This window comes from Carassius auratus, chromosome 38 (assembly GCF_003368295.1).
Source record: "Carassius auratus strain Wakin chromosome 38, ASM336829v1, whole genome shotgun sequence".
Classification (NCBI taxonomy): Eukaryota; Metazoa; Chordata; class Actinopteri; order Cypriniformes; family Cyprinidae; genus Carassius; species Carassius auratus.
In genome coordinates, this window is record NC_039280.1 from 12940770 (window position 1) to 12957653 (window position 16884).

At 35.8% G+C, this 16884-nt stretch overlaps 1 protein-coding gene across 1 annotated transcript; it reads left to right on the plus strand.

The window, feature by feature from the left end:
- The first annotated feature begins 538 nt into the window (after positions 1-538).
- Positions 539-16692, plus strand: tm9sf3 (transmembrane 9 superfamily member 3). Its single transcript, XM_026224232.1, has 15 exons — positions 539-764; positions 3504-3699; positions 3883-4005; positions 7073-7233; positions 7469-7546; positions 7682-7813; positions 10286-10452; positions 10610-10704; positions 11634-11764; positions 13412-13551; positions 13781-13849; positions 13943-14089; positions 14263-14346; positions 14742-14818; positions 14941-16692. Exons 1-15 carry the CDS (start codon positions 672-674, stop codon positions 15006-15008), a joined length of 1761 nt encoding a protein of 586 aa, XP_026080017.1. The 5' UTR covers positions 539-671; the 3' UTR covers positions 15009-16692.
- The last annotated feature ends 192 nt before the right edge of the window (positions 16693-16884 follow it).

The following is a 16884-nucleotide window of genomic DNA, read 5'->3' on the forward strand; positions in this document are numbered from 1 at the left end:
ATTTTAATATCAGCCTAAAATATAGGCAAAAAAAAGAATAAATAAATATATAAATAACTTTGGGTATCACTGCTATAGGCTATGCTTAGCTAAACTAAAAGACAAACACAAAAAACAGCCTTGCCTGAAACCCGAATGAAAATATGACAGCTCTCTGAGGTTTCTCAACTTTTGTATGTTAACTTAAGCTATTTAAAAAGTCTTTTTTAAGCAGTTTGAATAACAATGAATTGACGTTTAATTAATTAACGCTTTTTATAGTTTTAAACTAACAGTGACAAATTTGCTGATTAGGCGTAAACTTCTGCTTCATTATTTGAAGTTTCTATCAACGAACACTCAAGTCGTGTGGTTTTACATCCTGCTAAAAGCCGGCCTTTCCACCACTTCTGTTTGTGCTCAGGTGACGTGGCCATGGGTGGCAACGCGGAGGGTTTCCTTCCTCAACGTTGACTCATCGCTCTCTCCAATGATAGGCCCACGTTACCCGCGTGATCTCTTCACACCAATCAGCGGAAAACGCGCTGATCGCTCGCAGAACAGTTTTACGACAGGCTCGTATGTGTGCTTCTTAAGACAACCACTGTCATAGAACCAGGAAGAAGGAAGGTGGGATAGCCCCCCTAAAAGATTCCATCTCAACTCAGTCGCAGAATTTTCCTTAGAAAATCATGGGGCTCGGCAGGTGGACGATTGAAGTGGTTGTCCTGACGACTGTTTTTAGTTCACTGCTGCCAGTTCGAGCAGATGAACACGACCACAAGGTAAGATAAATCGCGGGCCGAGAAGCCCTCTGTGCTCGGTGTGTAAAGTCTCGAGAGACATTAGATATTAGGCTGGTTGCTCTGACAAAATGTCTTACAGCAAAGGACAGAAATAAATCTAAAACCGTGGACTCGGTTTCTGATTCATTGTCCGGTGTCTGTGTTAGAAATGCTAAGCACACAAGAAGCTACGTGGCTAGCTTAGCATCACTTATCCCATCGCTTACATTATGTTGTGCAAATAGCAGAACAGTGCTCACAATCATCAGTTTATTTTCATCCTTTGATGTATGATAAATATAATGTTATTCCAGGTATTACTTCTCAAAGTGTTTCGTTTGTTGTGTTTTTTTTATTAATGTGTGAGGTTACTCTGAAGTGTCGGCTAACCGTCGTTAGCTAAAATATGTCCGTATGGACCGACACATATCCGGTTGGTCCAGGCTTTTTTTTTTATGACTGACAAACTGTAAAAGATGGTTAACGTTACATTTTTTAGTTAAAAGCCGCTATAATGTTACCTTATAAATACAGTGTGCCGGGATGACAGTTTTATCTCGATGACATTTGATTTCGGTGACTATATTTCACAGTTCCTAGGTCTATGGTGTTTAATCACAAAATGTCCAGCCCATTTCTTATAAGGCAGCTAACAATTCACCAATACACTAGTTTTTTTTTTTCTTTAAAAAGTCAAACATATAAATGCATCAAGCAGTTTTATAGCCCTGATGATAACATTGTTTGCTTTGGATTTGAGACCATTTTAAAGTCATCATGTATTCATTATTCAATTCATACTTCGATCTTACGTTATTGTGAACAATTCATCTGAAGAAATCTTTTTTTTTTCTGACCTTGTAATTTTAAATCAAAATGTTATAACTGGAGCAAACATTCAACTTTCTCCATTTAAATTTAATGTGCACATCTCAAAATCCAGTCAACCATGGATACATAGAAATACCCTTTTTTTTTTCTCGATAACCTGCCCCCAGATTTTTTCAATAATCTTCTACAATACGATTTAATACAATACAGAAGATATCTCTTTATACTTATATTTCAATTTTACTTTAAGTGCCCTAGTGTGTCCAAATATCATCTGTGTCAGGACCCAGGATTTAGACAGCATTTTTCCTGTCTTCGAGTTCCTTAATTCATCAGCATTTTGGATGTTGGCAGGTACATTCTCACTTTTGAATCGAATTTAAACAACTTTGTTATGATGCATGATCAGATCAGACTACTTGATTATGGGTATTTACTAAGGTTGCATTTCCATTTCATTGCAGCCCCTTTTACAGCTTTTTTATTATTACTGAAAGTATTCAGAACCACACATAATCTGTGATCATGATTTATAGTGCATAAATAGTCCTCATGCTGTCTATAGAGATCTGGGGATTTCTGATACTTAATGGGCTCCTTTAAAAAAAAAAAAAAAAAAAAAACTGATGCCAATGAGAATACCTCTTAGCATGGGAGATGGTGTTTAAGGTTTCATGAATACAAACGTGTAGTTGTCTTCTCTTCCTCCTATTCTCATGTTCATTTTATTTAGACCAGTGCTTCCAGTGTCACGTTTGCTGCTGTATTACCCTTTAGATTCAAAAAGGATTGTGTAACACTACCTGATTTTTTCAGGTTCACACCATATGTTTGCTGTGATTCTTTACACTTGTAATTCAAAGAATCAAAGGAATAATTCACCCCAAAAAGGAAATATTTATTCTGCATGAAGATTGTCTACATCCCTAGATCAGTTACATTTAATATTTAGTGGGTGACCTATTATGTCTAATGTCTTGTCTTTTGCCTTAGGAAAGGGTCTTTCATTATGACTAAGAATCCTTATTAAACATACAGTAGGATACCAATAACCACTAAAATGTGACAAAAGCATTGCTTCCAAAAATCTGTCATAGGTTCTGTGTAGTCTGTAATTTCTAAAAACTGGTTTGGCAGCAGCTTTCGAATATGTGTATCAGCGAGTAGTCTATACATCTTCCCTTGACAGTAATGATAACTTAACACAGTTTACTCGTTACACATATTGGCTCAACCTTTTAGGCACATTTTTGTGCTGTTGATCATCATTAGACAAAGTTGTGTGCATTTAAGCCTATATTTTATATAAATAACTGGATGATCTTTTGTATTTGAAAGCTTGATGTTAGTTATGGAGTTTTCTCCACTGGAAATATCTGCTATTGTATAGTACAATCAGTTATATATATATATATATATTATATTATATTATAAAATTTGCTTGCCTGTCCACTTGGAGGATGCATACATTTTATCTATAGACTTAAATGGGGTGTAATGTTCAACCAGTATTCTTTTTTTTTTTTTTAAGCAGTTTTTCCTTCAAGAATAGTCTTGATTATTTTTTTTTTTTTGTTTTTCCTTGAGTGATGGGGAGCATCACAATCTCATTGTTAAAATCTCTTTTCTGCCAGCTGAATTCATCTTGAATCAATGATGCAATTTTTATGGGTGTGCTTGAGCCCTGGATAGCATTCTCTGTGTGAGTGGATTTGGGAATGATGATTGTTAGTTTGCTCTATTTGAAGAATTGCTTAAGAACAAAATGCAGGCTAGTTTGTTTATTTTAAAACTTTTCAAATGGTCTTTCTAATGGTGACATCCTGGAATTGAATTAACATCACAAAGAAGCAGATGCTGATATTTAAAACAGGTATCTGTCTGATGACTGCTGTCTGTCTTTTACAGTACACAGATAAAGAGGAGGTGGTTCTATGGATGAATACAGTGGGCCCTTATCACAACCGACAGGAGACCTATAAGTACTTCTCCCTACCCTTCTGCGTGGGCACCAAGAAAACTATTAGTCACTATCATGAGACGTTAGGAGAGGCGCTGCAGGGGGTTGAACTGGAGTTCAGCGGTCTGGACATCACGTTCAAAGGTATAGTTGTACGTTAATATGTGTAGTGTATGTGTGTTTACCTATTCAAATGAAGGTTATCAAAGGCACGGGTATTAAACTGTTGTACTATGTGAATTAAATTAGTTTTTATTTTTGTTGGTTAGTAAGTATTATTGCTCTTTTGTTGATTGTAAGAATGCAATGTCGATTTGTCTTTTACAGACGAGGTGATGCAGGCAACATACTGTGACATTGAGCTTGACAAACCTAAAAGAGATGCGTTTGTCTATGCCATCAAGAACCACTACTGGTACCAAATGTACATAGATGACCTTCCCATCTGGGGTGAGTAACCAGGATGCCAAGGTGGCAGGTCTGTTCTTTTCTAAGTGTACAAAAACCTGGCACTGGTTTGTTTACAGGTTTTCTGTTTTGTATGTGGTGTTATTGAATAAAAGTGCAGTCACATTAACTGTTGCTAGACAAATTCATCATTAGTGATTTCAAGAATTTCCCTAGTTCCCAAGTTTCCCTATGCAGATTTCGCTCATGTTCAAGTTGGTCACACAAATATTCAATGTTGACCGACAGAAAGCTACTTTGAAAAAATTGGACTTCTGTTTGAGCAGTGAATAGTGTGCCAACTCCCAAATACATTTTAACCTGAGTAGTTTTTGATTTTTGTTTCTGTATAGGTTAATTTGTTAATTAATTGGTTTCAGTTTTAGCAATTTTAGTACTTCGACCTGAACTTATGTCAGTTGTTGGTCAAGGCAAAAATTATATATATATATATATATATATATATATATATATATATGTATATGTATGTATGTATGTATATGTATGTATGTGTATATATATATGTATATATATGTGTGTGTGTGTATTCATTTTTATTTTATTTCAGTTTAATTTCAATTACAGAAAAAATAAAAATAACTGTTGAGCTGAAAAGTTTGTGAGAGCAGTCGTGAAGGTTTAAAAATATATATTTGAGGCAAATCTGTTAGTACAAATAACAAAAATGATGAACAGTTTTATGAGACTAGATTAGGATTTTTGTTCATGAATGACCTTCGCCAAAATGTGATTGAAACCGTGGTGCGTGTGACATTATCTGTGTTTGGGCCCATTGTTTCTGTGCAAATGTGCAGCAACAAAGTTACCAACTGCTCTCTTAGGTACGGTTAACTTTGTACTCCTCGTCAGTGGTGAGAATGCATTGCACATTAATATTTGAAGTGTCGGGATTCATCTTCTCAGAGAAGAGAAATCGGCAATATCTGTACATCTGTATGTATCTGGGCCTGTATTAAGGGTCTCCTGGGACATTCTGTTTGTGGTGGTTTTTGACAAGCATGCATCTAAGGAGTATTGATTTGTCCATTACGCAACATTTGAGGCTGGCGAGAAGAGTGAAAGCGGAGGTTAGAAATAATCAAGCATTTGGTGCTTGGATGTGAGACACTGTTCTGCAAGTTAACAAGTTTCTTAGTGTCTGGGGGGCTTATGATATTAGACTTCGTAGCCTATAATAAAAGATAATGAATTTCAAACCTTAACTAAACACATTTTTATTCAAAGATCAACAGTCTGTCAAAAAAACAACAACATTAAAATATGAACTCAAATGTTGTAACAGAGTTTTTTTTGTACCCAGTGCCAGCGAACTGTCAATCACTCCTGAAAGTGTGCATCACTGTCCTCCTCGCAGCTGCAGCAACTTGCGCTCTCTTTATCAAGCTTTAAAACAAAAAGGGGACAAAAAGGTAGTATTGTCTTTGTGCATATAGATTAATTAGATAAATGAATATCTAAATTCGTGCCTAGACGCCTACGGTATTGCAGCCAATGAGCAGCCGGCGGGGGCTGGTTGCAGGACGACTCAACCTCCGAAGACCGTTTTTAATGTTTATCAGACAATAACTACTCAAGATTTTGCTTTAGTATAATTTTCAGGACAATTAGGGCCAGATTCGGGACAACAGTTTAGATTTCGGGACTGTCACAAATTTTTCGGGATGTCTCATGACCCTTATTCTGAGTTATGAAAAGGAGCCACCATTGCAAGCTGACAGCGACCGGCTTTTGTGACGGAAAATTGGCAGTAATACCCCCACCTTGCGCAGCTGGCAATGAAGTACTTGAGTGTCCCTGGGACATCAGTTTGGTCGGAGCGCCTCTTCTCAACAGCTGGACATAAAGTGAATAAAAAACGCTCTGCTCTGAACCCCGAAAATGTTGATCAACTTGTTTTCCTGTCCAAAAAATTTGTAATGGCCCTAGCCTTTTTGCGCATTTCATTATGCCTGCCTAGTGCCACCTAGCCTAGTTGTCGGTTACGTACAATAAAAAACACATAATATGGCTTGTTATCAAGTCCATTTAAAGTTTAATTTTTTGAACTGTTGTTTGAAATTGATTGAATCATTAGTTAAAATAATATTGGGAGATCTTTTAATTGCCTAAATCATAAATGCAGCTGGGTTGAAGCCTGCAGATATGTTTTTCTTTTATGTTATGGTAGCCGTCCCCTCTGCATATATATTTTTTTCGAGAATGTTGTGCTCCTGTTGCTGTTTGTTATTCTGCACAAAACTTCATGCCAATAAATAAGAAATATTGCTGACTTGTGCGTTTCCAGTGCTCTCTTTAAGTTTGTCCGTTATTTGATGTTGAAAAAGAAAGATTTTTTGACGGAAAATCGATTTTACAATCGATTCAATTAACCCTTATGTCTTAAAAATCGAAAAGGATTTTTTCACAAAAGTGACAGCCCTACTACTCAACAGTACTAATGAAATGTAACTTCTTTGGTGTAGTGAACTGTACTGAAAGAGCATTATTGAAGATTATTAAGTTTTTTTCATGAATTAAGAAAATCTGATTATGGGAATAAATTAAGTTAAAGACTTTATCTGACATGTGAGTTAGCTATATGTTTTGAGATGCATCTTTGACTGTTTTGTTTCTTCAATAATTTTGAAGCAGATATAAATATAGATTTAAACTAAATAAGTTTCTCAAAAGCTTGAAGATGTCTCTATCAGTTCTTTACCTGAAACCACAATGTGAAATGTCATGTGAAGTGTCTGTAATGTGAAGCTTTTCAGATGAAACACAATATTCTAGAGGAAATAATATAAAGCAGACTTATTTCTCAGGGTTTGACTGGATTGTAAAATGTTAGTGGTTATTCCAGTCATTTCAGAGACATAGAATGTTATTACAGTTGATGGAAGAATAGAATATGATACTGAATCATCCCTAATAACAGCTGAGAAAGCTATTAAGTAAACAATGTCAGTTTTAATTTCGTTTTATTAGGATTTAATTTACTGTTTACTTGAACTAATAATAATATATTACTGACATTATTGAAAATTATTGTTTTGTGGGATTATTTAAGGAATTGTTGGTGAAGCTGACGAGAATGGTGAGGACTATTATCTCTGGACTTACAAGAAGCTGGAGATTGGACACAATGGTAATAGAATTGTGGATGTTAACCTGACCAGCGAGGGGAAGGTCAAGCTTGTGCCAAACACAAGAATCCCCATGTCATACTCTGTGAGTAAAGCTTTCCTGAGCTTCAGAAACCTGCTAACACTAGTTAAATTGTCACTTAAATTTTGGGGGTATTTTATTTTTTCATTTTTTATTTTTATACTTTTAGCATAGCTGTTTTGCCCATAAAGATTTGACTAATGCTTATTGTGTGAAAGAAGTCAGTGTTTGCTTAGAGATTTCTTATATATATATATATATATATATATATGTATGTATGTTTTGTTGATCCTCACAGGTGAAATGGAAGAAATCTGATGTGAAATTTGAAGATAGGTTTGACAAATACCTTGATCCATCCTTCTTTCAACACAGAGTAGGTGCCACATATTGTTTGATTTAATTTTCAGAATGGATTTAAAATGTGCTAAATATTCACTTTATTGAATATATTTCATGTTTTTGTGTGTGTGTGTGTGTGTGTGTGTGTGTGTGGTTTTACACCTGACAGATTCACTGGTTCTCAATATTTAACTCTTTCATGATGGTGATTTTCCTGGTTGGTCTTGTTTCAATGATCCTGATGAGGACATTAAGGAAAGACTATGCCAGATACAGCAAAGAAGAGGAAATGGATGACATGGTGATCACTTTTGAAATGCTTTATTAAATGAGCCTTACAAATCCCATCACCTTTTAATTTATGCATGTCTGTGATGAATTAGTTTATTCACAACCTTAAGGCCTTTCCACACTGAGCGCGATGTGAAAAAGCGAGGCGAATTGCTGGCGAACATTGCTAACACAATCTATCTCTAATGCTTACAAGAATGGGCTACATCCTAAAATATAATTAGCATCAAGCTAGGCTAGAAAATCTGTGTAACTAATTTATTTGCTTACCCACTTTAAACCATCATAGAGTGCTTGTAATAACTGTGATCTGAATAGGTTGATTTTGATTCCATAATAAGTAGACACATGTCGGGATGTGCAACAGTGATCGAGTACTCGACCTCGACAGCGATGAACGATCGCGTAAACGATGATCGAAATTATTATTATTTTTTTTTTTTATTGGTTATGGCAGCACGTTGGGCGGTGCCCTGATCTCTGATTGGTTAGCTTCCCACTTGATGCCTCAAAAGACGTAAGAAAACAGATAATCATGGCCTCAAATTCACGTAGTGATGGCGGGTTTCCCTTTGAGAAGAACGATGAAAATACAGTTCAGGGTAAGCTGTGTAGCGCCAAGCTGTCACACAAATCTACAAAAAAAAACAAAAACAATGCGCTATCATCTAAAATGTGTACATAAAATATCTGGTGATAACAGAGCGGCAACTCAGACGAGTTGCAACGCAGGCAGAACCGAGAAGACGACAAAGCTGAAATGGTGGTCAAAGATTTGCTGCCCATTCGTTTCAGGGACAGAGAAGGTTTACTTGTCCAGTACCTGGCTGTTCCTGCAACATCTGTTCCAGCGGAGTGAATTTATTCCACTAAATGTCAACAAATAATGAAATGGTCTTTATAAAATAAAAATGCACTAGATATATTTGTAGCCTAATTACATTAAACATATTCGTAGAGATGACGAAATCAAAATTATTTGTCATAGTTTTTATCTATATTTTAAATCGTATTCAATTATTTATCAATAATCAGTGATTTCCATGCTGTTAAATAATAATGTAAAGCGCAATCCGAGTTACACTTTCGGTCAAGTTCACATCTGCATCGGCTAATTTTTTTCAGATGAATATTTTAAGAGCTAGTGTCTGATTAATTAACATTAACAATTATGCTGAAATCGCTGCATATCAGCGATTCGTTTCATGCTCATATAAGCAATGCCCGATAATGATATTGCTCTTAAATGTTTTATTTTTCTATTATTATTGTTATTATTTTATTATTGATGTTATAATAATGCAGCCGAGCTTTTTTTCCCCATCATATTTGTGGGCATAATGCAATTCGTCTTCGAAAACGCACAGGTGGTTTATAGAAAATAAAACTTAACTTAAAAATAAAACTTAATTACAACTATCACACTTAATAACGTAGATGAAAATATAGCACAAATCTGCCATAAATTTATAATGAGAACTTTATAGGAATCTATAATAAAATCTGTCCTTGCCCATCTTTCAGCGCGCTGTCATTAAAATGCTTCAGAGGGAGCTCTCTCTCTCTCTCTCTCTCTCTTTCTCTCTCTCTCTCTCTCTCGGTCTAACGCATAACTTAGCATTCTGTTGTGCTGATACAAGTTGTAATGTTACGTCTGTATCTCAGTTATCTGATTTATCATAGGATGTGTCATAGAATAAGCTTCCGTTTATTGGTATACTCTTCACCTCATGCAGATATTTCTTGCTCCTTTATTAATAACATTGCTTCATCATAATCTAACCTGTCCTAATCATGTGTTCATGTTTTCATAGACAGATTTTCATGTCAGATTAAATTTTTTATTTATTTTTCATTTTCATAACAATCTTCAGATTTTTTTTTCATTATATACATTATGGCCATGCCCCACTCACCTGCATAAGCCCCACTCCCGATTGATAGATTTATCGTTTTTGAAACCTATCGATGATCGAAAAGAGAAATTTCCCAAAATGCCCATCCCTAGACATATGCACTCTTTATATGTGTAATAACACTACACTGCAAACACAGATACCAACAATAACAATAACTCTCCGGGATACTCTTCTGTGTTTGTTTAAACTTGTTTTCCAAACAGTGCCATCATTCACATCCTTTTGTGCAACAGCAGCACCTCTGGTCATGTGATGTAATTCTCAGATCTTATTGCACTGCCCGTGTTTTCTCTTTGCGAAGCTCAAAATATTCGTCGGACTGGTTCGGAAAAACAAAAAAAAAATTGCATTTCTGGTGGGTGAATGTTTGCATTGTATTATTACAGTGCGTCATTGCGTCCGATATTCATTTAGCTTTTAGGCGCTCCATGGGGAAAGGCGTTTACAGTGATGTGTTTTAGCTCTGATAATAGCTCCATGACTTAATACTACATTTCTCTCTTTACATTTTTTTTTTTTTTTAACTCAACCCACATTATGTTTTTCTTTTATCTCGATATCAGGATCGTGATCTCGGTGATGAATATGGATGGAAGCAGGTTCATGGTGATGTGTTTAGGCCATCCAGCCATCCACTGATCTTTTCCTCCCTCATTGGCTCTGGCTGTCAGATCTTCTCGGTTTCCTTCATAGTCATCATTTTGGCCATGATTGAGGACTTATATACAGAGTGAGTTTCACCTATGATTTACAGGGCAATCATAAACTTAAAGCCTAATCACAATACACATTTGCACATTTAACAGGTAATTTAAAGTCCTAGATAACATCTAGTGAGCACATTTCCCTTAGTTCTTATTAAAGGACTTTTATGCTTGCCTCTGTAGGAGAGGGTCCATGCTGAGTACAGCCATATTTGTTTATGCAGCCACATCTCCAGTCAACGGCTACTTTGGTGGGAGTCTTTATGCAAAACAAGGAGGTATGCAAACTAATATGTAACAGTTGCAATATGGAAAGCTCCAAATATCATTTTAAAAATGTTAGCTATACATAAGTTATAAATGTAAGCATTTAAGGCCCAGATTTACTCACAGCAAAGTTCCTTTTCATTCTTTGTTAGAAAAAAGTAAAATATCTTGGCCACAGTATATGCAATTTGACACTCAAGTCTCATCACATTTATTCATATAGCACTTTATATGATTGTTTAATTTAAAGCATGAGAAATGGTGTGACTTTCAATTAGAATTAAACTAATCCAATTAGAATTAAACTAACACTTCAGTTTATACTGTTAAGTGGCTCTCCGGTGTATTCATGCATTTTTACTTGCCTCTAACCTTGATGGACTGACCAGAAGTAATAAACCAGAGAAGATTTAATGTCAAGGAAGGCGGAGTCCCAGAGCCTCACCTACCTGTTAGGTCATCACCATGGACCAATGGTAGTTTGATGATATTTGCCAGTAGGAGTAAACGTCACATTGGATGGCAGTTTTGAAATTCTAAAAATGTTTTGGGTCGATTTAAGAAGAAAAAAAATTAAGAAAGGATATCTTGGACCGAACCGATTTTGGGTAGCATGTCAACATGTAGCTATGTTGCACTTTGGTCGTCCCGAGTTCGAGTCCCAGCTCGTGGACCTTATCTCCTTCTCTCTCAACCACTTTGCTTTCTGTTAACCTACTGTCCTATCTCAATTAAACGAAAAGTAATAAAATGCTAATTATAAATCTAAAAAAGAAAAAGAAATGTCTCACATTAGTTGATTCTTCAGTTTTGCTATAAGTATACCAGGGCATATAGTCTATCGAAGGTGTCCTAGGAACTGCTCAAGGTGAAATTATGTGCATCCTTTTTTTGTAACTACTACTTGTTTCTTTCAACTATTTTGCATAATTTTGTACAGGGAGGAGATGGATAAAGCAGATGTTCATAGGAGCTTTTCTGATTCCTGCCATGGTGTGTGGCACAGCTTTCTTCATCAACTTCATCGCTATGTACTACCATGCCTCCAGAGCCATCCCATTCGGCACCATGGTGAGTTCCTCATCTGCCTTATACAGTGTGTAGTCCTACATGCCTACATTTACTTTCATGTACAAGTCCATCTCAGGCTGATTTTACAAAGGAGATCAACTGCTAAGTAAGGAAATAATCACTTGAATATGTTATTTTGGACCACAGAATTTGGTTGTAAACACACTGGTATCAATATTTAGTTTCTAATCCCCTTGATATTAGGAATGCAACGGTTGACCGACCATAAATCGGAACCGGCCGTTTTTTGCTTAAAATACGCGTTCGTCAATCGGACGATTTTTTTTTCGGGAGTGAGGCCGCGTGCACAGACTACATTGTTATCGTTCGCTATGTCATTTGTGTGGAAGTATTTTGAAATCTGTGTGGAGGACACGGGCAGCCGATCAGTACTGGAAATGCAGAGCTTCATGTCTGAGGCACAGATAGCAGGAAGCGATCAGCCGTTGGTGTACTGGCGCACAAATAAGAGTCCCTTTTCTGTGCGCACTAAAGCTGCGCGAGCTTACTGTTACCGGTCCAACCGAGCCCTGGCCTGAACACGAGTAGACCGTGAAGAGATGTTCAGATCATCTTCTCACATGTTGGATGAGAAACGAAACGGACTAAACTGTGACGAAACTTTTTTTTTTTTTTTTTTTGTAAAGTGGAACTTGCATATACGTTTAAAAAGCCAGAAGTAAACGACAGTTCTGTATAGGATGATTATTTTTATTTTACCTTAAAATTACATCGACTTAATTTGATTTAAAAATCACCTGCTGTAGTACACTGAGAAAAAGTCTTTCATTCGTCCAATTAAAAAATTTTAGGGTAATGATTCATATCTATATTTTTTCACTTGAGAGAATAGTTATTTATTTTTCATTGGCTCAAGTTAAGAAAATATAGATGTAAATCATTACCCTCTTTTTTTATTTTTATTTTTTTATTGGATGAATGAAAACAGTTTGCATCTTTGTTTTATTTGCACCAACAGTATTTGATTTTAACATTTTGGAATAATAAATAGCATACTTTTATTTAGTCTGTAAATAAAGACACTGGTAAATACCTTTTTTTTTTTTTATTTAAAACCAAATTTAAAAACTAAAATACTGAATGCTGATCAAGAATATGTGTTGATTGTGTTGTTTGGACTCTAGAACTATGCAGTTGTGTTGTTGCCTTTAATTACACATGGTTACAGTTAATCTTTAAATTTAAGGCCAGTTCTCTGTAGTTTCAACCCAATTCAAAAACAAAAGCTAGATGCTGATGTCTTTAACATCTATGTTTGTATTGAATGTAGGATACTTATTGTGCATATACTGCCGTTAATTTCAGATGGTTGCAGTTATTGTTGTCAATAGCCAAAAGCCAGTTTGGCCTATTAAATACCAAATAAACATCTTGTTTATGCACACTTTCCTTCTTTCTTGTTTGTTGCTTAAAGAAAAAAAAAAAGTAAAAATCGAAAATCGGTATTGGAATCGGCCAGTTTGTTTGTAAAAAAATCGGTATCGGAGTCGGCCATGAAAAATCATGATCTGTGCATCCCTACTTGATATTACACATAATAGCACTTAATAGCCTTAAAGCATTAATTGCTTGGTAAAGTACTTGTTTCATCTGTTAAAATATGATGTTTCTAATTTGTCTGATCAGGTTGCAGTGTGCTGCATCTGTTTCTTTGTCATTCTACCTCTGAACCTGGTGGGGACCATTCTGGGCAGGAACCTGTCCGGCCAGCCCAACTTTCCTTGTAGAGTCAATGCTGTACCCAGACCCATCCCAGAGAAGAAATGGTAACCTCATCCATGATTCACACATCACAAACAGTCTCAAACATGCTCAGTTGTCTTGATATCATGCCATATTCATCATTGTGTCATTGTTTTTCGTTTTTGTTTTCGGTGACTACATATGTAAATATAATCGAAGTAATCTGAATGTAAATATTGTAAATGTTTTCTGCATAAAATGTAATTATCATTAGACATTAGATCATTGTTTTTAATTGTTTCTCTTTGTTAGGTTTATGGAGCCGGCAGTTATTGTGTGTCTAGGTGGCATCCTTCCATTCGGGTCAATATTCATTGAGATGTGAGTCTGTAAATTGGTTCTGGATTTATATTTGTACCCATAATTACTATGAATATCTTTAAGGAAAAAAAAACTCTGCTCACCTTCCCTCAGGTACTTTATCTTCACATCTTTCTGGGCCTACAAGATTTACTATGTGTACGGATTTATGATGCTGGTGCTGGTGATCCTGTGCATTGTCACAGTCTGTGTGACCATCGTCTGTACCTACTTCCTTCTCAACGCAGAGGACTACAGATGGTAAGGAGCATTTACTTGCCATAATGCTGTTTTGCTCATGCAGTTTACTTTGTTTCCACATCCATCCTCCCTTGGGATCAGACCACAGATGCGTTAAAATGTCTTGTAGGTTAGTAAATGCAGCATAACCAGATGACATCATGAGACTGAATGACAGTGATTGTTTTTTTTAGGCAGTGGACAAGCTTTCTCTCTGCAGCGTCCACAGCAGTTTACGTCTACATGTACTCCTTCTACTACTATTTCTTCAAAACAAAGTGAGTTTCAGTTACTTTTCCTCAAATGTCATTATGTAAATGCTCTAAATTTAGAAGACTGATTTACTCGCCCTCAGTCACTCAAAATGTATGATTTCCTTTCTTTTATGGACCATAACAAAGATATTTTGCAGAATTCTAAGCTGCAATTTTCTATAAAATGTTTCCTTTTAGGTGAAAAGCTCTTATGAAGCATTAAAATATACCATTCTAAATCTGTGTGTGATGAACATACTTCAATTTAAGGATCACTCTTTACACATTCCTAGTTACTTGTGTGAAATGCAAATATATTGTAAAAGTACTTTGAAAAGTAGAAGTTGTTCATCATTTTCTATGTGTAGATGTAGGATCTGATACCAATAATTAGCCTGTACTCATTTATTTTTTCCCAGGATGTATGGCTTATTTCAGACATCGTTCTATTTCGGCTACATGGCTGTGTTCAGTACTGCTCTGGGAATCATGTGTGGTGAGTACAAGAAAACAAAATCACTTGATGATTGATTCTCCTCTAAGGTAATAAATGTTGCTATCTGGGAAAGGGATTGACACATTTTGACTATTGTTTTCTCTTTATCTCTTTGTTTTTAGGAGCCGTGGGTTACATGGGAACAAGTGCCTTTGTGAGGAAGATCTACACAAATGTGAAAATCGACTAGACACTCTGCAGTGACGCTGCGGATCAGCTGACACTTCTCCCGATCGAAGCGGGCACAAAGTCTCCATTTATTTTGCAAGAAGAGATTGTGGTATCTTGTACAAAATCTAGTTTTCCATTCTCAATGAATTAAAAGTGGCGGCATGAAGCGTACACAAGGATAAAATGAAAGGTGAAATAAACAGGACTTTTTTTATTTTATTATTCTTTTTTTGTTTCTTTTATCTGCTTTTCGTTTTTTCCCTCCGGATGAAATGCAGGCAGATAAAAGGGGAAAGAAAGTACACCACAGCGTTGCTCCTATTTCTTATAACTCCCACCTAAAACCATTGAACAGATCTTTATTGATGGAATAGTCTAGCTCTCTTCAGTGAAGAGGCCAAAGTGTATGGAGAGCCTTTGTTCTATTATATGTGAATATTAGAGAGTGGGGTTTACGTCCATCCTCTTGCTTGTCTGTTTTATATTACAGAGTCATACAATGCCATTGTTGTAGTATTGTTTTACATGCTTATGAACGACACCAAAAGCATAATGTGGCTTGAAATTCCAAAATACCATTTTTTTTTTAATTCAAATATATATAAAAAAACAACATGATGCGAAAATGGCCAGGTTTTAGCTCTTCCTTTTGAGGGCATCTGTTTTCCTGTAGCTCAGATCCGCAGGATGGAGCTTGGCACATCAGATAGAGTACGCTATCCGCAGCAGATCCTAGTGAGACTGATGATCTGAAATGATGGTTTGGTGGCAGATTGTTTTTAATGGGTTGTGTGATGTGATATTTCTTTTTCCAGTTCAGTCTTATGTTGTCGTTTGGGTTTGAATGAAGTCTGCTTGTAAAGATAATATATGTAGGGGGGTGGCCATGTATATAACCTTAATAATGTAACTGTAGATGTAGATCCCAAATGTATTTTGGTTGTACAGATTTATTAAAGGGTGTATTTTCTTTCTTTCTTTTTTTTTTAGACCGTCAGTTAAAGGTTTTTCATTCATTTTTAAGGTTGGGGTGGGCTTGGTGGAACAGTTACAGCTTGCCTGATATTGCATGAATTTTTCACCAAATCATATGATCCGATTGTTTGTTTTTTAGAATCATTACACTTTTGGTGACCCCCCATCACTACCCTTGTTCATTAGCATATTGTAGAATGGTCTCAAAAAGAAGTGCTTCATTGACTTTGTGCTGCTCATAGAGGACTTAGTCATCAGCTTTTTTGAATTTTACTTTAGGTTTATTTTTAAGAGTTGAAAGGCTATTCATTGTCTTGGACAGTCGTTTCTCTCGTGCTTTTTTTGTATCCATGATCTAAACCAAAATTGTGAATGTCACACAATTGAGGCACACGTGCGAAATCTCTGCAGACATACTGTACAAAGTGAAGTTATTGTACACTTTACTAGATGTTTTCATGGTTACTAAGTGGAGACGCACTTAGACCAAGCTGTTGTTCTTATTTTTCTTATGTTCCTTTGTGTAAATACAGTATGTAACTAAAAAAAAAAAAGTTTTGAGAAGTGGCAAAGCCTTTTTCTAAACCTCATTCCTCCCAGTTTAAAAATGTTTATTTCTGGTTCTTCATGTCATGTTCCATGTGAAGTCTAAAGAGACATTTTAAACACAATATTAACTTGCTGTAAAAAGGAGAAGAAAAAAGAAATAAACATTGTTTTTGAGGTTATGTAGGCATTGTCTATATATGAAGGAAAAGTTGACATAAAATTTCTGCCCAATGACAGCTGAGTACTGGATGGGAACTACAAGAATTACACACAAATCAGTATGTAATTGATTGCACTTTTCAGTAGAATAAACAAATGGTGTGATGGCAGCTTCATCTGTCTTTAAAATATTACGTGTGTTTGTAAAAATA